Consider the following 22,137-nt stretch of genomic DNA (forward strand, 5'->3'; position numbering starts at 1 on the left):
AACGACCAGCCAAGCCGGAAGCAACGCCGAGAGCTGGGCTCGAACCCAGCATCTCCTGCGTTAGTGGCGAGTGCCTTGCCCACTGCGCCACTTAGCCGCCCTCCTCGCGGGCACTTTTGAATACGCAATGAAGCATATAGCACTAGTTAGAGGGGAAATTCGGATTCCTCTCTCGGATTCATTCATTGAGCAGCAACTTATTTTTCGCCGGGGGGACCTTTACTGGGGACCAGCACAGCACACCACTGTGGATATTATGATTTAACAAATCTATCTGTCCAGGAGGACCACATTGGCCAGGTAAGCAGCCTGCATAGGCTAGCTTGGTTGCTAACTACTAACGTTATCAGGCTAGCTTGGTTGCTAACTACTAACGTTATCAGGCTAGCTTGGTTGCTAACTACTAACGTTATCAGGCTAGCTTGGTTGCTAACTACTAATGTTATCAGGCTAGCTTGGTTGCTAACTACTAACGTTATCAGGCTAGCTTGGTTGCTAACTACTAACGTTATCAGGCTAGCTTGGTTGCTAACTACTAACGTTATCAGGCTAGCTTGGTTGCTAACTACTAACGTTATCAGGCTAGCTTGGTTGCTAACTACTAACGTTATCAGGCTAGCTTGGTTGCTAACTAACGTTATCACCAGAGTGTAATACTGTGTTGTTATTTGACAGGCTGCCGAGCCATACATGGTACTGCTTGGTTTGACTGGCCGCCGAGCCATACTGTACATGGTACTGCTTGGTTTGACTGGCCGCTGAGCCATACTGTACGTACTGCTTGGTTTGACTGGCCGCCGAGCCATACTGTACACTGATATTTTTCAGTAACTAGCACAACACTGCAGATATCTGGTCTGGCCCATGGACTATAGTAGCTATAGCTGTATCTATTGTTTACACTTGAAATGTGTATTTTTATTTAGTGTGCATTTTTATTTAGTCACAATATTATTTGGCTTAAATATAAAAAAGAAATTAAAAAGAAAAATATTAATAAACATTTTTAATAAAACAAATTTTAATAGCTTTTTTTTTTGGCATCCTCTGTTATTTTACCCACGCGACGCCGCAAGAGGTACGCATGAGGTTCACTTTGTTTCACTTTAGCGGTAGTGCGAGTATCACTTCCCTTTCTGTACAGGCGGTAACACCTCTGAGCCATGTGTACAGAATTATAACACCTTCATTCAAGACTTGCTACACCAGTGCATTTTGCTAACCTCCTTTTTTTTTCTTCTTCTAGAATTAACCATCTTGCCCTTAAAGTAGTTTGCAAAATAGAAAACCTTATACCCCCTGAACACAAACTATGTTTCTGTAATAATGCCAAAGATTTGAGCTGAAAGTACATTTGAGAGAGCTTTTATTGTTCTTTATTAACATTTTGAATGTTTATTCTCCTGCCAGTTGTCTTTGTTGTGCATTGAACGGAAGGTCCTCCTCCTCTATGAGAACCAAGCCATGAAAGCTACGATTATTCTCCTTCAAAATGGACCATCTTTACTTGAGTAATTTATGCCCACATGATAAAGGAATCACTTGTATACCATTACTAGTGTCCCATTGCAGGCTTTGCACTTGTTGGTTTGTGGAGCTGGCTCAGGTTACTAAGTCCTTCTGTAGACTGTGAAAAACATGATGACAGTAACTAGTGTGGAGGAAGACCACTGACGTCTGACGCTGTCATGGTTCACCAAGAGGATGCACCAGGCGTGTTTCCAGTGGCTATTCCTCATTTTAACTTCCATAATGCTGTGCATACATTTTATTACTGTTTTAGACTTCTACCAGATGTTATAGACTATGAACTTATTTGTACAAAGTCGCACATTTTGTCTTATTACACACCTGTAATAGTAATGTGCCTCGTAAAAAGACGACCATCTTCGAAAAAAGATCATCAAACACACCTGAACCAGATGCGTAGGCCTATTGCAGTGGTGGTGACGGATAGGCTTGGTCCAGAACCTTCAGAGCCTGTTTGTATGCAGATTGAATGGGTACTGTCTACCGTACTAGAGTTGTTTTGCAGGCCTGGGTCCAGCTGGTAATACAGTATGATGATGGCATTGAAGTACCGTGTTGCTACTTCAATGTTCAGACAGTTTCTGATGTATCGGAAGTTAGATAGATTTAACTGAATTTGACTGTTCTCGTGACTTTTTTTTACCTGTTTCACCCTCTCTGAGCAGCGTGAATACCAAACCAAGCCGCATTTCTCGGAGACGCTCTCTGGTTGGCCAACGCCTGTTTCTACACTGGTTAAGCTTAGGCACTCTTCGAAGTTGGTTAAGGTTAGAGTTTGTCTTAGAGCGTGACGGCAAGTTCTTTCGACGGTTAAGCTTAGGCACTCTTTCGAAGTTGGTTAAGGTTAGAGTTTGTCTTAGACTCTAAGACTTAGAGCATGGCGATAGAACACCAGGTAGTTTGCAGGCTGTTTGACGTGGAAATGGGCAAGACACAGCTCGTCACGGATTGGGCAAACGCGTCAGTGGCCAATCAGAGAGCGTCAGTCAGTGCCAATCAGAGAGCGTCTCCGAGAAATGCGGCTTGGTTTGGTATACACGCCTCTGAGCACGACTAACTCTCAGTACACTGAGGGGGCGTGGCCTTCTGTTCACTAGACACTATAGACCGAAGGTTATCCTATAACCCTAGTTATTACATGGCGTTTTAACATTCGCCGAAATGCTTGATTGTGATTTGTCAATAGCGCTCATCAGAGGTCCGTTATTACTCGATAACGGACCTCTGCCGAGCAATAATGACCGCTGTGCGCAGCAGGACCAATCAAGCCCACTGACATCAGTGCAATCAGACACACCTGCTGGCTGCTGGCGATGACAGCGGGAGCGACAGAACAGAACTGCGTCTGCATTTGATCTCGTCTTGTCGATGGTGTAAAATGAATTAGGTATATTGTTAGTAAGTTAGCCATGTAATAAGCGGGATAATGTATAGCCTATACTCTGTCATTGTCGCAAAATAATTGACCTTCACTGACGTTTAAAACACCTTGGCGAGGCGCCTCGGTATTTTAAACTGTGTCGGTCAATTATTTTGCGACAATGACCTCGTAGCTATACATTATCCCTTACTTATATGAGTACTGGCAAGCATCCTGCTTCGCCTTCTGAACAGCTTGTTTCATACCTAAAGTATACATTGAATTTGATTTTGGGATAATAGCGTATACAGGCAAGAAATGGCAACGTCTATAGTGGAATGGACGTATAGGGCTCGAACTCAGCATTTCATGAATTACCCTAGACCGCTCTAAAACCATACTTATATTCACCACGGTATAACACGGGAACGTATGGATGGAAAAATGTATTCTTTTTCACATATTGAATGATAGATAGGAGATGTCAAATGGGCCATAGTATTGTATCCATAGCTATAATATAGAATATAGTTATTATAGCTCTACAAACAAGGTGACCGTTCCCTATCTATCTAGTGGTGGCCTCGCTACAGACGGCTTCGTCTAATAGCTGGCACTCAAAGTGTTAAGGACTCAGTGTAGGGGTCTTCACTGAGCCCCACTCAGCTAGATGTGACTCAGTGACTGATGGGTGAATCAGAGAGATGTGAATTTGAAACGTGGATTTCTGAAACAACAGTTCTAACATTTTGGTAATTTTACATCTGTTAAAACTCTCAGTAGGCTGAGGGGGTGTGACTTTCTGTTTGCTTGATTGTTAAGGACTCAGAGCACCACTTGGATAGATGTGACTAATGGGCCAATCAAACATAGTGGAATTGACTGATGGGCCAATCACGGTAACCAGAATATATTCTGTAATATCTCCAAGGAAACAGATTGGATTTCTGAAATGGCTTGATTTTGTTGATATCCAGGGGGATAGACATCATAGGACTTTAGTCATAATTTTCACTGAATATTTAAAGGTTTGTTAGACAATATTTTACAAATAAGTCGAATAAATGCAAAAGTGTAAAAATAGACTAATATATCGCATATTTAATTTATTCTCCAGAGTAGCATTATCCAAATACAGTCGGCCACTGTGTCCTTGGCGGCGTCTGTTTATCACTCCATGAAAAATACTTGTAGATGGCCTAATATTCATATATAAAACACTTGCACTCAAAATTCAGTAAAATATGAAATCCAGCAAGATAACAATGCTCTTTAATATCTTTTATTTTATTATTTTTTATTTAAAGAAAGACATACATATGAATTGGATATTCTATATTTTCTTTTTTATAGCGCCAAACAAGCATCAGATTGCAGAATCTCACCAGCAAACAACCCTGGTATTCACATTAACAGCTCTTTAGCTTAACCATTAGCGTTTTGCCATCATTTAAACAGCTTTATCACTACATAATCCTATACCGTCAACAGGCCAGAGAGTAAGCTAGTCCAAGACAGGTGATTTACAAGTCATGGACAAGGCAATCCAAAGGGTTAGCGACCTCCTTTAACAAAGCATCATTGAGAAAAGACGTTTGAACTATAAAGCTACTCCACATGTGTATTGAGACCTGTGCTGGGACGTCGCTAAAGCTTCTCTCTAACTCAGGTTTGAAGTACGTGAGGGAGCTCAGTCCTCTGCTCCTCCATGCGCTCTCCCTGGACCCTCAGCAGTAGGGAGAAGAAATCCTCGTCGTCCATGGGGCCCGGGGCCGAGCTACGCTGGTCCTCCAGTCTGCCCTGAGCCTGGGGGAGAGGGGAAGAGGGGGTGTTATACAATGTACCCCAATGATTGCCTAATATGCCAGGTTGTATAATTATGACCCGATACAGTAGGTAATAGGATTGCCCTGAAATGTTACAAGGCAAACACCTGAATATCACTTATTATGTGAATCAATGAATACTTGATTGAGCCCAGCCTACTTACTTGCGTGGTACGAATCATATTGTACAGATCCTCGTTGGGTACAGGGATTGGAGCAGGGATCGGAGCTGGCCTTCTCACAATTGTGAGTTGCCTTAAACTACCTCTGAACCTATCGACTTTTGACTTTGGAGGTGGATTCTTCAGCAGGTCGGCCCTTTGGTCGTCCAGGCGACGGGCTTGACTAGTAGCTACCAGCTCAAAGAACTCCTCTGTCTGCAGTGAAATCATGGAGGAAAATACCACTGTAGCAAACAGAGGGAGCGAGAAAAGAGAGATGAGGCTGTGACTTTCAGGTGATGAGACCTCCACAGACCACGATAGCTATTATCTAACTATTTCAAACATCAACAAATAATCTACTACTAGGAAACGTTCAAAGTGTGTTAGAGAAGGGGTTATAATTTATGGGAGAAGTTACATTTAAAAACTCTGAACCTTGTGTTCCTACGATAATTATAGGTTTTTGTATTTCAATCTGTGGAGTGAAACTGTGGTGTTCTGTGGTGTTCCACAGAATGTGGAGCTAAAGCAATGACCAAACATGAACCAGTTTAAAAAGAGCTATAAGGACAGGATTTTCACCAGGTACAAACATGAACCAGTTTAAAAAGAGCTATAAGCGGTCGGATGGCGTAGCGGAGATTGCGCTCGTCACCAATGCAAGAGGCTGCGGTCTCGACTCCCGGAGTCAGCATTGCCTGCGGCTTGGGCCGGTCGTCATACTAACTCGTTTGGCTGAGTTAGGGGGAGGGAATCTGGCATTGTGGACAGCGACGCCTACAGGTCAGGTCTGGGCGCCTGCTCAGCGAAAGGCAGGAAATGGTGAAGGCAGCGTGACCTTCCACGCGTTACACTTCACCAATGAGAGTCCTCGCTGCCAGGTGAGAAGAGAGCCACTGGCTGTCTCCACATGTGTCGGAGGAAGCGTGTGGTATGATTCAGGGTTCCCTTGTACCGACCAGTAGGAGGAACATGCGCACAACAACCAGGTAGGGGAGGGGGGGAATTGGCACAACGACTAAATTGGGATGGGGAGTTTTTTTTTAAATCAGGCGGAGAAAAAAATAATTATAATAAATAAAAATAGCTATAAGGACATGATTTTCACCAGGTACAGGGATGAAGAAGGGCTTTGACAATCAGGTGTTTACATAGATTATTATTTATGTATCTACTTTATTATTGTGGGTACATATATTTAAATGTATGCCTAATAGTGCATTTATGTTGTGTATGTCTATGTATGTACAGTATTATGTATTTAGACTTGAATGATCTTCACAATCACAGAGTAGTAGAGAAGGGGTAGGATTCAATGAGTTTACTACGTCTTCCTACTCCTTTTTGGACATGTTAAGTTAATATTGTTTATTTGTTTTAACCGTTTTGGTTTGTTGCTTTTTATGAAAGATTTTAAGTTTTGTATGTATATACATTTTTCACATTCATTTAAATAAAAAGAAACATTTTCTAAATGGAAAAACATTCAAAACATGACCATCAGACAGTTGTCATTTCCACTTGATCAAAATTAGTCAGTGCCGTTATTTGGAAGCAAAGCCGTTAAGAGTTGCAACAGGTTTGTTATCACTTGTGACACGTGGTGGTACCTCTCCTAGCCGGCTTGGTAGTGCTGGGCTCAGAATGGCACCTCCTCCTCCCCATGCCGCCCTCCAACCTGAAGGAGCAGCGCTGGTCATTCAGCCGCCTGCCCTCCTGCAAGGCGCACAGCAGCTCGTACAGCGCCTCCGGGAATTCAGGAGTCAACCTGTAAGCCTGAGAAAGACAGAGGTGGCGGAGACAGAGTGAGCGAGGAAGGGGAGGTTTGGGACCTGCTGTGTGCGGTACCGGGCTGTGTATGTTGGCACAGCAACTGAAGTCATTCCTTTCACTACACCCACTCGCTGTTTCAAAAGTGCAAACACTAAAGTTTTTTTTTTGTGCTTGTGGTGGTTAGTTTAGAAGGTCAGGCGCACTAAGAATATGTGCTTTGTTCACTGCATGTTTTGCTAACTGTGTTACTGAAAATAAAAGGTGAGCAGCGGAGGCACAGGGTAAGACCAATGAATTGAATTGAATTAATCAAACCGAACAGACCTCTTTCACAGCATCCACTGGGCACCGCGTCTCTTCGTGTGTCTGGTCTGGAGATGTACGTCCATTCGTGTCCACTTGAAGGCCTGTTGGAGTGACCATGTCTCGTTCTGTGATTTTGTTTGTCTCAGGTATCTCCTCCGTCCTCGTTCCCTCCTGGATCTGCCCTTCCTCTTCATCTTCTCTCTCTTGTCCATCTTTGATGCTCTCGGTTTGTTCAGGTCCCCTAAAAATGTGATGCCCTTCATCCCTGTCTTGTCGTCCTCCCCGCTCCTCCCCTGTTGCGGCTTGTCCCGTCGGAAGACTCTGTTCTTCTGAATATGTCTCTCTTGGGATATTATCTTTCTTTTTGTATGTTGGTGATTCTCCATTTTTGCAGAGCACAATAACTGCCTCTGTGGCGACTGCCTCTCGTTCAGTCACTCCCTCAATAGCATCCCCCTCCTCGGTGATGACAAGAGGTTCCAAACGCCCCTGCTCAGCCATTTCAACTTTGACCTCAGTGCAGTCCATTAAGTTCTTTATCTTTCAAAACCTGGTGGAAAGTCATACGGAAAAGATTAAATACTATGGCAAAGACTTCGATATGGCTCCCTATTATTGTATCAACTAACAGTGGCTTACCCATATCAACCCCTTGCTCGCTCAACTTGGGAGACACGCAGACAGAGCAGCTGCATGCCTATTCCTCATGAGGAAATGTACCAGAAAACCAGATTGACAGGTTCTAGCGTGTAGCCTACAGATGTTTGTAAGGCAAAAATTCTACTCTTGAGTGAGTCACATTGTCCTGCCTGTCAAGCCCGAAACACTTTCCAAATGTAATATAAGTTCAGCAAAATGTGTCTTTCTTACCTTCACCTTTTTGTAGTTAAGTCTCTGAAATGTATAATCTCTGGAAGTCCAAATGGATTGAGTGCAACATTACTGATTCACTTCAATCAAATATCTTCTTGAAAAGTAACCTGATATCAAAACAGCTTCGCATACCGTTGTGACGAGCTCTCGCCCCTCACTTGTTCTCTCTCTCTTGCTCTCTCTCGCTGTTTTACTCTCTTCCTGTTCCTCTTACCCCCCAACCCACCGCGTTTGGCCCACAGCTGTCAGTGTCGTGCTATTATAAAATAATTACTGTGAAAAGTGAAGAGGCATCATAGTCTTGGATAGCCTCAATCGTCACATATCCAGAGTTTACCATTTGAGATGAAGTTAAAACTGAATTCACCGTGGATGAGGTCTGCTGCTTGTAGGGTTTCATTATGTCAGACTAGGCTGCAACGTGTTGAAACAGGCACCCTGTTTTTCTGACACTGCTGTGGGTTTGGCACACATCCTGTTGACTTACAGCTAAAAGAGAAGTAGTCACAGACTATTAGAGAGAAATACTCATGGGTGAGAAGTATTTCTGAAAATTATCCTATTTTTTATTTTGTGGTTTAGATAATGCATAGAACCATAACTGTAGGCTGACTATAGACCTCATCTCCAATTACGTTTTATACATTTTGTAGAACTTTCTTTTGTCTCACTCACCTGCGCACACACACATGGGTTTCTAATTTAAAGTGCAGTTGTAGGCTTATGGGTTTGGCCCATGCTTACATCTGTAAGTGCCTCACTACACTGAATGCATGCCATGTCAATTCACTGTATATACAGTACGTCCCTCTTTCAGTTACTCGCTGTGGGGGACTCACTCTGGTGGCAAGAATGCTTTAGAGCTGTGTGTGTGTGTGTGTGTGTGTGTGCGTGCGTGTAGTAAGTAGTAAGTAATGCACTACTGGTAGCAGTCGTCGCCACTGTGCGCCACTGAAAGATGTTGCAGCAGCAGCAGCCTCTCACGGGCAACGGGCCTTCCAACGGCCGGGGCCTCGGCATGAGTGGCCACCCAGGCATGCATGCTCTCAACTCGGTTCACCAACCTTCCCAGCAGCACCGCTCGGACGGAGATCCGGGCCTCGAAGGCACAGAAAACGGACACGAAGCCCGCAGAGACATCGGTGATATCTTGCAACAAATAATGACCATCACCGACCAAAGTTTGGACGAGGCGCAAGCAAAGTCAGTGATCACCCCACCACTTTGTCTTACCGTTTCGTTGACTCCCGTCACCGGAATCAAAGTTTCCTGAACTTTAAATCTATTGTTTGGGTTATTTAAATAGCTCGCTGGCTAACATTAGCTAGTTTGCGTTACTTAATAAACTTGTTTACCTTTCCCACTTGTGCAAAGATGTCCCAGGCGAAGTTGCTTTAGTTGACGTTTGGGCGACTATTCGCTTTGGTGGTGCCATTATTATAAACATGCATTTGTTTACAAAGAGGAGGATCGATGAACGGACTCAGCTATCGTTAGCTAGGCTAGCCGTTACTTAGCTAAGCTAGCCGCTAACTAGCTAGCCTGCAAACAGTAGGGAGTTAACTAACTAGCGTTAGGTAGGTTGACAATAAAGTTACCATCTCCTCTGAACAGACACTTGCACATTGACGTTGCGTTGTGGGCACAGCAGCGAAAACGTGGACTTTGCTATGCTATTAAAATAATGTTGAGATGACTGTAACGTGAACTAGCTAATGGTAACTTTTTCGCGTTAGCAAGTTGGCTGACGTTATATCTTTAGCAGCTAACGTTACTGCATACTATCGTAATCTTAGCTCATTTATATTATTATACCTGCCAGCGCAGCAGCCAAATAAATGTGCTGAACTAGTCATGTAAATGTTAAATGTAGGGTTGTTGTTGTTGTTGTTTGACTTGGTCAAGTTGTCCTTCTAAACGAACATTAACGCTATTTCCTTCTTTCACAGGAAACATGCGTTGAACTGTCACAGAATGAAACCGGCTTTGTTCAGCGTTTTGTGCGAAATCAAGGAGAAAACAGGTAGGTTTGTTTATATCTTGTCACAAACTTGCCCTTTGATTTCGTAAAAAGTTGGATGTAATCCAAGTCAGTTCGCCCATGTTTATCTTGTGAGATAAACACTAGTCTCTTGCGCAAGTGAAATCTGAGAGATGTTGGAAGAAGGGCATGTATTTAACTACTCGGCGATGCGTGTTACTACCATTTACTACTAGTCTGTCTGCCAATAATATTAGTTAGTAATGCCGAGGATGAAGTATCTACCTCTATGTTGACATGAATTCATTCATTCAGTGTCCCACTCCCAATCGACTTTTCGCCCACAAACAAACAATGTTGGCATGTTGCCATTGTTTGTGGGCGAGAGAAACGAGCAACTGGTCTATGAAACGAGCCCAAAAGAAGCGACTCGGCTCTCCAAAAAAGCCCAAAACATGATGCGACCATACCCTACCACAATGTAAGAGAAAGAGAGGCCACTTGATCAATTTAAATAAAGTAATTATATCCGTGAAGGCAAACTTGTGGTTTTTAATTGTTCTTTTTTATTCGCTGTTTTCCCATATTTGTACTTAGTGTGCCAGCGCTGTAAAGTATAGGGCATACAAAAAAATGTGTTGGTTCATGTTGGTTGTTTAAGGCCATGGGTAGGTAGGGAATTTATTTTATTTAATTTTTTCCCACGGCGACTATGGATAGGGATTTCTTTATTTAATTAAAATGTTCACAACAACATGGATGCATGTACTCTGCCAGCATGTTTAATATCCATAATACTAAATGTTTGACTAAGATGTTTATGAAACTTTATTGTAAAAAAAGAAAGTTATTAATTTTTTTTAGCTCATAAAATAAATTGGGTCGCACCTAAATCGGCAGGGTCGGTCGGCAACCGGAACCAAACCATTTTTTCTTTTAGGCCTAGGGATTTTCACTGTGCGTTGCGGTGTTTGCAGGGCTATATCTATATTCTATATTATAGCTATGGAGACAATACTATGGCTCATTTGACATTAACAATCCTTCGTTCAACATGTGAAAAATAATACATTTGTTCATGTATATGTTTGCGTGTTATACCGTGGTGAATATTATATAGTTTCAGAGTGATCCTGGCTAATTCCTGAAAACGGCGCTATGGAGCAATACGTGAATTTTGCTAAAAGCGTTGGCATTGCTCGCCTGTACACGCTACTATTTCCAATTCAACGGTATATAATAGGGGTGGAACGGTTCACAAAATTGACGGTTCGGTTCGTATCACGGTTTTAGGTTTACGGTTCGGTATACGTTGTTTTTTTATTTAAAAAAAAAATTTAACACTCAAAATACCATACATCAACATAAGATATATAGCCTAAAAATAATCCAACTTTTCAGTTATTCTCAAGGACGTAGTCATGCAAAAACTGAAAGAATGGTACGACCTCCACGGTTCGGGGCATGTGTGTATTGTTCGGTACACGGTTCGAATGCGTACCGTTCCACCCCTAATAATAGGTATTATGTTTCATCATGAATGCATGAAAGGGGGGGGGGGTCGTTTTTTTTATGCTTTGATCGCCAGTAACGGCATTCGTTTTTAATACTACATACGTTGATCGGCCGGATCAATATGAAATCATTGTAGGATCAAGGTGGAATTGAGGTCATATAGTCCTTACCTTTACTAGGAGGTATCCCAAAAAGAATATTCCAATTGTCTGATCGCGATTTCCAGTATTGATGTCGATCGGGTCCCTGACACGAAGTGGCCCGGGATATGCCTCAAGTGTGCTGAACGCGTTTCGAAGTGCTCGCATGAAGCGATTCACTTGCCTTGGTCTAAATTCTGCGCCCGAACCATATACGATGTAACACAGAGTGTGAAATAAGGTTTCAAAGGGTGGCGATACTGCCACCTAGCAGGATGCGGCTGGTATTGCGCTTTTGGGATTTCAGAATGATTTCCTATGGCAACATCGAGGTCTGTGAACCTGTAACGAATTAAAAAAATCGAATGAAAGAAAAAAATGACAAACCCGAGAAATCTCGGGTCTGGCACCCAACGCATGGGAGTTAACCCGAGAAATCTCTGGTCTGGCAGCCAATGTGTTAAGAAGTTTAACAAAACCAACTGATCAACAAAAAATGAGGAATGAATGAATGCAAATTTAAATAAAGAAGTTGCGTATATAATGAACTGGCCAAATAATTTAACTGGCCAAGAAACTCTTTCTCCCACTCTTTCTTGTATTTTTTTTCCTGCAACAGGACCAACTATCATGTGTTTAAATTATTGAAAACATCAGCTAAGGATTTTTAAAAAGATTATTATAACCCTAACTCAAAAAATGCAACTACCAATATTTTTAAGCGGCTTTACAGAAAAACAAGCCCAAAGTCACTTCTAATAAGCAGACTTGGCAACTGTGCCCACAAAGTTAGCAGAGATTGACACTTATCTATATGGCAGGTCTGTCAATGAGAAACAACCATGAGGAGGAGTCTCAGGATCCCCAGCTTGTGCGATTGGATAACATGCTGCTGGCGGAGGGTGTGGCCGGTCCAGAGAAAGGGGGCGGAGCGGCAGCGGCGGTGTCCGCGGCAACCAGCTCGGGAGGGATGTCGCCAGACAGCTCAATTGAGCACTCCGACTACAAAAGCAAGTTGAGCCAGATCCGCAGTATCTACCACACCGAGTTGGAGAAATATGAACAGGTGCTGTGCCGCAGTACAAGAGTAAAGCTGACTTTATCAAGAGTGGGGTTGTAATTAACTTGCCTAATACTGAAGCTACTGCTTTTCACTCCAAATCTGTCTTAATGTTTCTGGTTGTTTTACGAGACTTTCAGCAAACTACTACACACTAAATGTGTAAAGTCCAAATAATCCAAAGCAATATTTATTTTTAGTTATCTCAGTTGGTCATGAATCTTTAAATTTGGAGCCAGTTAGACTAGAGCTGTTTTTTTGTGAGGTTTGTGGCGACTCTGCTTGTGTCGGTGTGCTGTGGGAGAGAGAGACGTCACCATTTCAGCCACACCATGTGTTATGCATAAGCAGCCTGTAGACATCATAACTGGCATCATAACCATACATTAGCTTCACTGACCCAAGCAAGCTTACGGGAGCTAACATAGCTGGATGACTTAAATTTAGGGCTCCAGCCTTTCCGTTCCTCCAACCTAGTCTCCCCCGTGTCTCTCCAGGCGTGCAATGAGTTCACCACCCACGTCATGAACCTGCTGAGGGAGCAGTCACGCACACGGCCTGTGTCCCCGCGGGAGATCGAGCGCATGGTGGCCATTATCCACCGCAAGTTCAGTTCCATCCAGACGCAGCTCAAACAGAGCACCTGTGAGGCCGTCATGATCCTGAGGTCCCGCTTCCTCGACGCCAGGTGGGTGTGTGGGTTTTTTTGCGTGGCGGGGTCGGGCGGGTTGTAGTATTGTAGAGGAGGCGATTCACGGGTAAAGAGTAGGGCCGGGAATCGCAAGAGTGCTTCCCAATACGATGTTATCACAATTGGCCATTGGAGATATACATTCTAAATTTCAGTCTGAAAATATACAGTCAAATTTAAATGTCCAGGAAGGTATACCTATAATAAAATGTAAATGTACAGGAAGATATACACAGATTTTCTCAGTGAGGCACAGTGAGGCGTTGTACAGTCTAATGGCTGTTGGTACGAAGGACTTCCTGCGACGTTCAGTGTTGCATTTTGGGAGTCTGAGTCTAACACTGAACGTGCTCCTTCTATCGACCAAGTCCGTGTATAGTGGGTGGGAGGGGATGTCCATGATGCCGTGGAGCTTCGCAAGGCTCCTCCTCTCCGACACCACCGCCAGACAGTCCAGCTCCACCCCCACCACGTTACTGGCTTTCCTGACCAGTTTGTCCAGCCTGTTCGTGTCCCCCGCTCTCAGTCCGCTGCCCCAGCAGGTCACCACGTACAAGAAGGCACCCACCACCGACTCGTAGAACATCCTTGTACAGATGTTGAAGGATCTCTGCCTTCGGAGGAAGTAGATGCGGCTCTGGCCCTTCTTAGAGAGTGCCTCAGCGTGTTTTGACCCGTTGAGTTTATTGTCTATGTGCACTCCGAGGTATTTATAATCCTCAACCATGTCGACCCACCTGATGGAAACGGGGGTCACCGATGTACGTGTGTCGGAAGTGTCCTTGAGCAAGACACTTAACCTCTAACTGCTCCCAATGAGCAGGTTGGAACCTTGCATGGTTGCCTCCACCATCGGTGTGTGAATGTGAGGCATAAGATGTGAAGCGCTTTGGATAAAAGCGCTATATAAATGCAGTCCATTTATCATTTAATAAACTCGTCTTGTGTCTTGTCAGGCGCAAGAGGCGTAACTTCAGCAAGCAAGCCACGGAGGTCCTCAATGAGTATTTCTACTCCCACCTGTCCAACCCCTACCCAAGTGAAGAGGCCAAAGAAGAACTCGCCAAACAGTGTGGTATCACTGTCTCTCAGGTAGGAGACCTGTTCTTGTATCACGAGTGTCGGAGGCATAGAGTCTGCTCACTTTAGTCAAATGAATGGTGGATTAATGCAGGATTTAAAAGGGAAATCCACCATGAAACGTCATACATATCGTGCTATTTCAGTGATCAGTGAACTCAATACCTGTAAACGTAGACAACTTGAAATTGGGATGTCATGAACTTTTTCTGGAGTTGGTCCACTGACTTAGACTAGTGACCGATTTCTTCTAGGGCCGGGGCTACATTGATCCATTTAGTCTGTCCTTCAACATTTGTTAAATTTTTTTATTTTTTTTTATATAATAAGGAGTATCCGTTTATTTGACAGGGTTGATGATGTGTTCGGCTCGAAGTTCGGAGAGGATGAACTTATGGAACTGATGGATACATTACCGCTGTTATTTCCACAATTACTTAGGTTATAATTAAGGCTGTCAAGGTTAACGCGTCATTAACGTGTTGACGCACAATTCTGTTAACGCCACTATTTTTTTGAACTCACGATTAACATTTTAGAAAAGAAAATAATTATTTTTTTAAGACTTCACGCATGTGTATTATTGATACTCATTGATCAGATTTGTTTCTGACTCAACGTGTGTGTGTGTGGGGGGGGGGGGGGATGAGAAAGGCGCAAGAGGCAAAAGAGAGCTGGGAGAGAGAGGGGCAAGAGGCAAAAGAGAGCTGGGAGAGAGAGGGGGGGGGGGTAAGTTCTGTGGGTAAATGTAACAAGTTAACAAGTTCCTAACGTTTTCTTTCCCCTATTGTTTATTCATTGTTTTAAATTATAATTGTCCTTTAAGTTATTTTGTGAATCACTCTTTGAATTTGATGCACATTTTCAATCCACGAGGGTCATCCTTTTGTGTTAAATGGCTGCATAAAGCAAGCATTTGTTGACTCATGTTCATAAGAGTATTAAAACTTGAAAAATATCCGAGGTAGATTTAGAAAAGAAAGTGATTAATCGCGAGTTAACTATGGACAATCATGCGATTAATCAGATTAAATATTTTAATCGATTGACAGCACTAGTTATAATATAAAAACAAACCAATGGAAAGTACCTTCCGTCAAGTGTCTCTGTTCAGTGACTAATCATTTTATTTAAATGTAGGGCTTGCAGCTTTTTCCATTATTCACGGTCTATGGAGTTCAGTAGCTCCAGGATTTGTCTCTTGGTGACATTATCTAGACTAGAGTTTTGTCTCTCAGCTGTTCAGCATAAAGGGATCGTTTGGATTTTTGGACATTAAATGGTATGAAATACTTGCTAGCAGTATAGTTGATGCAATGCCATTAGCTTAATCACTGAATCCCATTGTCGGAATTCTGGCCTGGTTCAGAGTGAACGGGAAGCTTCAGACAGGCAGAAATAGTTAATCCATACCATAACATACAGGCAAACATTTTAACCATCAACACAACTGTGGTCCTAGAGCATTTCCTGCTTGATTCACGTTGGAACCAGCCCCAGCACATAATAGTAACTGCTTCACACTGAGACCATGTTGCTCTGAAGCATAGGAAATGCTCAAGGACTTTGTTTTTTTGTTGTTGTTGGTTAAAACATTTGTCTGCATATTATGGTGTGGATTAACACATGTCTGAAGCTTCCCCGTTCTCTTGGAACCAGGCCAGGACTCCGACCACAGGACTGGGTGAGTAATCTAATCCTAATGGCATCAACGACACTACTAGCAAATATGTCATACCACTTAATGTCCTAAAAACCAAATTATCCCTTTAAGGAGAGACTTGTTCATATCACAAATAGATTGATTTCACAATGTGATTTCATATCACAAATAGCACACTATTATAGAAATAACATGTGAATCCTATTTTAGGGTGTATTTGACCAAATAATGATATTCTAATGTTATTACACCACAATGATATCAGAAAAGTTATTATTATCTATTGTTATACATGTGTATAAAACTCAATATAGTCAGTATCCGAAAAGTTTGATTGTCTAGGGCTCTAGGCTTTTGGCCTGGAGTTCGTTCTCAAGTCTATCGGTTATGTTTAATTTACATGTTGAGGCATAGTGGCATGTTCAGACAGTTTGAGTGGAATTGCATTACTAGGGAAAAGTTTGGACCCAAGTTAATTTCTTGTCTGCTATTGATATTAGCAATATAACTGCAACAGGAAATAAACTTGGGTCCATTTATTATGTTAAGTTGAAACTATTCATTCACAATCTTAAAAAAAAATCTTAATTTGACCTTTGACCCCATAGTCCAGTGAATGTAAAGTCACTCTTCTGTTGTCTCTCTGTACTACCAGGTGTCCAACTGGTTTGGCAACAAGAGAATCCGCTACAAGAAGAACATTGGCAAGTTCCAAGAGGAAGCCAACATCTATGCCATGAAGACGGCCATTGTGGCTACACAAAACGAGGACTCACCGCACACTCCCAACTCTACAGGTACGGAAAGGCAATAAAGAAACATGCCGTACTAGATGAGACTTCAGGCTAGCTAATACCGCTAACTCTTTTGCAGCAGGGCTGTACAGTGCGACATACAGGTGCAGCTCGATAAATTAGAATATCGTGGAAAAGTAATTTTTTTTTCAGTAATTCAATTCAAAAAGCGAAACGCTCGTAGATTATAGATTCATTACACACAAAGTGAAATATTTCAAGCCTTTATTTTGATGATTATGTCTTACAGTTCATGAATGCCCAAAATTCTGTATCACCAATAAAGAATAGATGTATTTTTCTTTTGTATATAGAAATGTCGGCCTTCAGGAGTTCCGGAATAGCCCGTCTATGGAGTAGTCGCATGTGACAGAGCTGCTCACCCGTTTTTTTAAATTTTCGTTTTAAAAACATTTATATATCACCAATGCGTTTAAAATTAGACTCATATATATCAACTGAGATTATCAACTAACTATATTGACTGAAAGATTTGTGATGCCACCGAAGAAAGAAAACTCAAAACCAAATCCAAAGCCAAGTTCAGAGGACCCGCCTATGGCTGCGGGATTCGTGTGTAACAGAGCAGAGGATATTGACGAGATGGCCTCCTCCTCAACCGCTATAAACGCCTCTGCAGATACAGAACATATCATCCGGGAAATGAAAAGAATGGAGAAAACAATAACCGAAAGAATAATAACTGAAATAGCCGAAAAAGTAGATGCTATTAAACTATCTATCGAATGCAATATCGAAGCGCTAAGGGTGGCTGCCGACGCACATATTAAGCGCACCGTAGCACTGGAAACTGGTTTGGAAGAACATCAACAGAATTTCGGTCTGATCTACAAAGACGAGAAGTTAACGGCTGAGATGAAGGGAAACTACAAAGAACACAAGACGGATCTCAACGATATAACGGCTGAGCTTAAACGAATCAATGAAGAACAAAAAGCTAAAATATTCGAGATGGAATATCAAAATCGCAAGCTGAATATTCGTATAATGGGACTAGACGAGTCGGTGAGCTGCACACATCCTGAAGCGTTCGAGACAGAATTACAGAAAATCCTGGGACCAACTATCCTTCCTAGGGTACCTGAGGTGGATCAATGTTACAGATTGGGGACCCGATCCAACGACAATAACGGCAGACCTAGAGTAATCATGGTTGTCCTACGTCAAGTCAGAATAAAAGAAATTATCATTCGGGAGACACGCAGGATGAAAGGCAATCTGAAATACAAGGATGTGTCAATATACTTCTTTGAAGATTATTGTCGGGAAGTGGTGGCCTTGCGGGCCAAGTACAAGACGGTGATGTCTCAACTCTATTTGGGGAAACACACTCCCACATTGATGTACCCTGCAAGACTTCGTATCGTCGATAAACAAGGAGAAAGGGTTTTCCTCAACTCGCCTGAAGATGCTGACAAATATATGGCAGCACAACGTGCAGGATAGTTTATATACAGCCTTTTAATCTTTGTTAGGCATGGACACCATATCGTATAAACTTTAATGAACCGCTGATTTGGGACAGAGACCTACGAGCTCTGAGTTATTGAATGTTTTCCTCATTGGACTTTTATTATTGCGGACATATTGGACTTAAAATTGGAACGATACAGAGAAGATGAGCATGACGAAAAGGATGACACGCAAATTCATGAAGCGGTCCTTATTTTAATAGTATGGATTTCTAACGACATTCTGGAACAGTCTGGCACTGTGAAAACGACATATTGGAATAATCTAGAACATTTAAAACATTCTTTGATATATGGAACATTCTGAAATAACAGCAATATGTGGCCAGGCATACCAATAGTATCCATCTGCAGAACCACAGCACCAGCCAGAAGACCTCCGGGGGAATAACATTCTTCACAACGGATCATCGCCCACCCCTGGCCAGGGGAAATGCTGCATATATATGTATTTAAAAACTGGTTTTTATTAATTGGAAATATTTCCACTACTTCTCCACTTTATACTCTAGGTGTTTAAGCATAACAAAGCTCTTTCAAGATCTAAGTAAATGTTCTCTTTCTTTCTTTTCTCTTATTTTTTGAGGTTCTCTATTCAGTTCAATACCTCTATTATTCTTGGGTTGCTATAACTTACACAAGTTCTTATAAAATGTAAGTGATTATGGTATGATAATTGAAGCACATTTTTAGTATTTTTTTATGTCCACAACGCCCGATCCCCACCCATCAGTTTCCCACCCCCTAATACGGCCAATGTGTATTAGTATGAACGACCAGCTAAACTGAAAGCAATGTGGAGCGCTGGGCTCGAACAGGCGAGCCCAGCGTCTCTGCATTCGTGGCGAGCGCCTTGCCCACTACGCCACGTAGCCGCCCGAATACATAGGAAAGTTAAGGATAAATGGCTCATTCTGGGCTAACCGGTGGTGTAGGGGAGGGAATTATATGCGAAGGTTGTGTCTAGGTTTCTCCAGTTCGCAATGCAACTGTAGCCAAGTGAGACATACGTTGCAACCAGAGTACTTTCGTTTTGTCAGAACGAGGCGTGGTCAGACCGCAACGGATCGCGTGTCGAATTCGGCTCTGAGCATGCGCGGGAGGGTAGTAGTTTACCTGCACATATGTTGAGAGAGCGCATTACTCTCCCTCGTCCCTGCTGTCGTCCACACTCAGCTGTGAGAGAATTGTTGAATAGATACACAAATGTTCTAGAATGTTTGATTATGACATCATACTGTGACATCACAAATGTTCTAGAATTTCGGGCGTTCATAACATTATTTCGCGCGACATTGTAATGTTATATTCATATTCATTCCGCCAACACATATCTAATATTAAGGTTTTGCTCACAGAGATAGATAAATAAATAAATAAACATAATCACGGTTATCTACCAACAACTGCATGTACTGTAGAAATGTATGTTTCAGTGCAGATAAAGGTACTGTACAAAATAACCTCTAAAACACTGCTAGAATAAACAAGCAGTTAGGGTGCGCTGTGTTAATGTTACAATGTACAGTCCGTGAAATAACATGAATAAAACGCCCGAAATAACATAATGTTACAATGTACAGTTTCTGACAGCTGGGCTCGCGAAATAACTATGGCATTATGCTCGGTGCTGCTTGAAGAGATGAGGCGCGCGGGGCATGGGGGCTGCTGCTCGGTGCTGCTCGAGGCAGGAGAGATGAGGCGCGCGGGGCATGGGGGCTGCTGCTCGAGACAGACAGACAGACAGACAGCCCAGACAGGAGAGATACACGGTGCTGCTCGAGGCAGGAGAGATGAGGCGCGCAGGGCATGGGGGCTGCTGCTCGAGACAGACAGACAGCCCAGACAGGAGAGATACACGGTGCTGCTCGGTGCTGCTCCCGGCCGGGCTCGAGACAGACAGACAGCCAGACAGGAGGGATATACATGGTGCTGCGCGCGGGATGTAGGTTACACTGCAGACAGTCTACTGCGCATGGGCGTTTTCGCAACAACGGCTCCGTGAAGGCTACATGACTGTTGTCTGCGAGTTTTGGCGCTGCTCAAAAACGGAAAACACAATTTAGCGTATTCACTAGGGCCACAACGTATACGCCAAAAAACGCATTTCTGTGTAAAAGGGATATGAAACGTATTCAAAAACGTATAAAAACAAGCACAAAAACAGACGGTGTAACAAGCGCCTTAGGAACACAGCCTTGTACAGCTCACTGAGGGAGGGGGATTTAGGGGTGTATTTGTATATATGTATGTTTTTAAGCTCGGCTCTCAACGGGACCTCAATAGTTGGATGTATATCCATTGTGAATTCGTACTCCAGAAGCATTACCAACTATTACACAACAACATGTATGGCTAGTTTGAATATAATGATCTGGAATACTGGGGGAATAAATAATCAACAAACGCAAAAGCGTGCTCACACTGATGAAAAACAAACCGGTCGATGTGGCTCTTCTAAGCGAAACGCACATTTTAGTGGAAGACAAAGCTACGTTAGCGGACAACATATTTCATAACATTAGTCACTCTTCCTTTGGAACGAGATCCCGTGGAGTTGCTATAGTCGTGAAACGGAAGTTGAATATTGAATTGAAGGAAGTATGGTCTGATACAGATGGTCGGATAACCATAGCTAAAATTGTATACAGGAATAGGAAAATAGCGTTGGTAGCGGCATATGCCCCAAATCTGTATGAGGCTAACTTCTACACTTACCAGAACAATGTTAAACCTTCCTGAATACTCATTTATAATTGGCGCAGATTTTAATGCCATTTGGGATCCCGGGATGGATAAATCTTATCCCACCTTTTCCAACGACCAGAAAAATTCATCTAATGCGTTAAAGGATTGGGCTAAGAATAAAATATGACGTGGAAATGGTACCCAAATACCCAATGCAGATCACTGTTATTTACTCCTAAAAGGATCATTTGGTATACTGTCATCCCGAGCCCCAAGATGGCGATTTAACTCGATATTGCTGAAAAACAAGGAATTCATTACACAACTCAAAGAAGCTCTTTCTGTATTCCTACTGGAGAATGCGAAATCGGTACAGGACCCCAGAATATTATGGATGTCGGTAAAGGGATTGATCAAGGATTTTACCGGGAACTTTTCCTCAAATACGCAAGAATCGTTGTTCAAAACTGGCAGAGCTGGAAAGCTTTACTCTACGTTATTTTCCTCTTTACAATACAACTACTCGGTTCGACTGGAAACTCAAATTAATGTGTTAAAAAAAGAGATTAATGCCATTTATAAACAACAATCTGAAGTTCAAATACGTAGCATAAGACAACAGCATTACTTTCATGGTTCTAAACCAAGTCACCTACTAGCTATGCAATTAAGAGCCAACGCAAAATTTGCAGATATAACTACCATTAAGGCACAGCAAGGACTTGTTACAGACCCTAAAAAAATCAACGACATTCAAAGAGTTCTACTCCAACTTGTACAAATCAGAAATGACCTTCGATCAAAACAAAATGGACATATCTTAATCAAATTAACCTTCCTAAACTATCAGAGGATGACGCTAAACAGTTAGAAACACCCATCACACTAGATTAACTTAGGGAGGCCATATCTGAAATGCAAAGTGGTAGGGCTCCTGGAAGAGACGGTATCCCACCAGAAATGTACCTCTCATGTTGGGATGTAATTGGACCCCTATTACTTAATATGATTCTATATTCAATCAAGGAGGGGAACTTCCATAAGAACGACAATATTGCACTCATAACAGTCCTCTTTAAAAAAGACAGACAGGGGAGCTCCAGTAGCTCACCACGTACCGCGAGCGCTATTTCGGCGCCGTGGACAACCGTGCTCGTCACAGATCTGGGGTTTAGCGAGTTCGAATCCCGGACTGCAGCC

The 22,137-nt window shown here is 42.6% G+C and overlaps 2 protein-coding genes across 7 annotated transcripts in view; one reads left to right on the forward strand and one right to left on the reverse strand.

The window, feature by feature from the left end:
* Nucleotides 1-4,181: 4,181 nt before the first annotated feature.
* On the reverse strand, nt 4,182-9,272 carry gpsm3 (G protein signaling modulator 3). Of its 6 annotated transcripts, none has more exons than XM_084337004.1 (5): nt 9,188-9,272; nt 6,978-7,509; nt 6,491-6,656; nt 4,881-5,122; nt 4,182-4,696 (listed from the first exon to the last, which is right to left on the reverse strand). In XM_084337004.1, the coding sequence occupies exons 2-5, from the start codon at nt 7,485-7,487 to the stop codon at nt 4,556-4,558; spliced, it is 1,059 nt and encodes a 352-aa protein (XP_084193130.1). In that variant the 5' UTR covers nt 7,488-7,509; nt 9,188-9,272; the 3' UTR covers nt 4,182-4,555. The 6 variants fall into 6 exon arrangements, with proteins under 6 accessions (XP_084193130.1, XP_084193131.1, XP_084193132.1 ...); XM_084337005.1 differs by lacking the exon at nt 9,188-9,272 and adding an exon at nt 8,200-8,232; XM_084337006.1 differs by lacking the exon at nt 9,188-9,272 and adding an exon at nt 8,170-8,197.
* The window catches only part of pbx2 (pre-B-cell leukemia homeobox 2), a 31,598-nt gene continuing 18,150 nt past the window's right edge, over nt 8,690-22,137 (forward strand). Inside the window, exons 1-6 of the mRNA XM_084337000.1 lie at nt 8,690-9,035; nt 9,782-9,855; nt 12,290-12,534; nt 13,026-13,216; nt 14,176-14,311; nt 16,618-16,759. Coding sequence (XP_084193126.1) covers nt 8,791-9,035; nt 9,782-9,855; nt 12,290-12,534; nt 13,026-13,216; nt 14,176-14,311; nt 16,618-16,759 — 1,033 coding nt within the window. The 5' untranslated portion in view covers nt 8,690-8,790. The remainder of the gene's footprint in view (nt 9,036-9,781; nt 9,856-12,289; nt 12,535-13,025; nt 13,217-14,175; nt 14,312-16,617; nt 16,760-22,137) is intronic.

This window comes from Notolepis coatsorum (assembly GCF_963971535.1).
Source record: "Notolepis coatsorum genome assembly, chromosome: 19".
NCBI lineage: Eukaryota > Metazoa > Chordata > Actinopteri > Aulopiformes > Paralepididae > Notolepis > Notolepis coatsorum.

Bases quoted from the DNA above. Each gene is read 5' to 3' on its own strand.
- gpsm3 (XM_084337004.1), bottom strand. From the start codon at position 7,487: ATGGACTGCACTGAGGTCAAAGTTGAAATGGCTGAGCAGGGGCGTTTG. The intron at 6,657-6,977 runs GTCTGTTCGGTT...TGTCTTTCTCAG, and splicing joins CAGTGGATGCTGTGAAAGAG to GCTTACAGGTTGACTCCTGA. The intron at 5,123-6,490 runs GTACCACCACGT...TGTTTGCTACAG, and splicing joins TACCAAGCCGGCTAGGAGAG to TGGTATTTTCCTCCATGATT.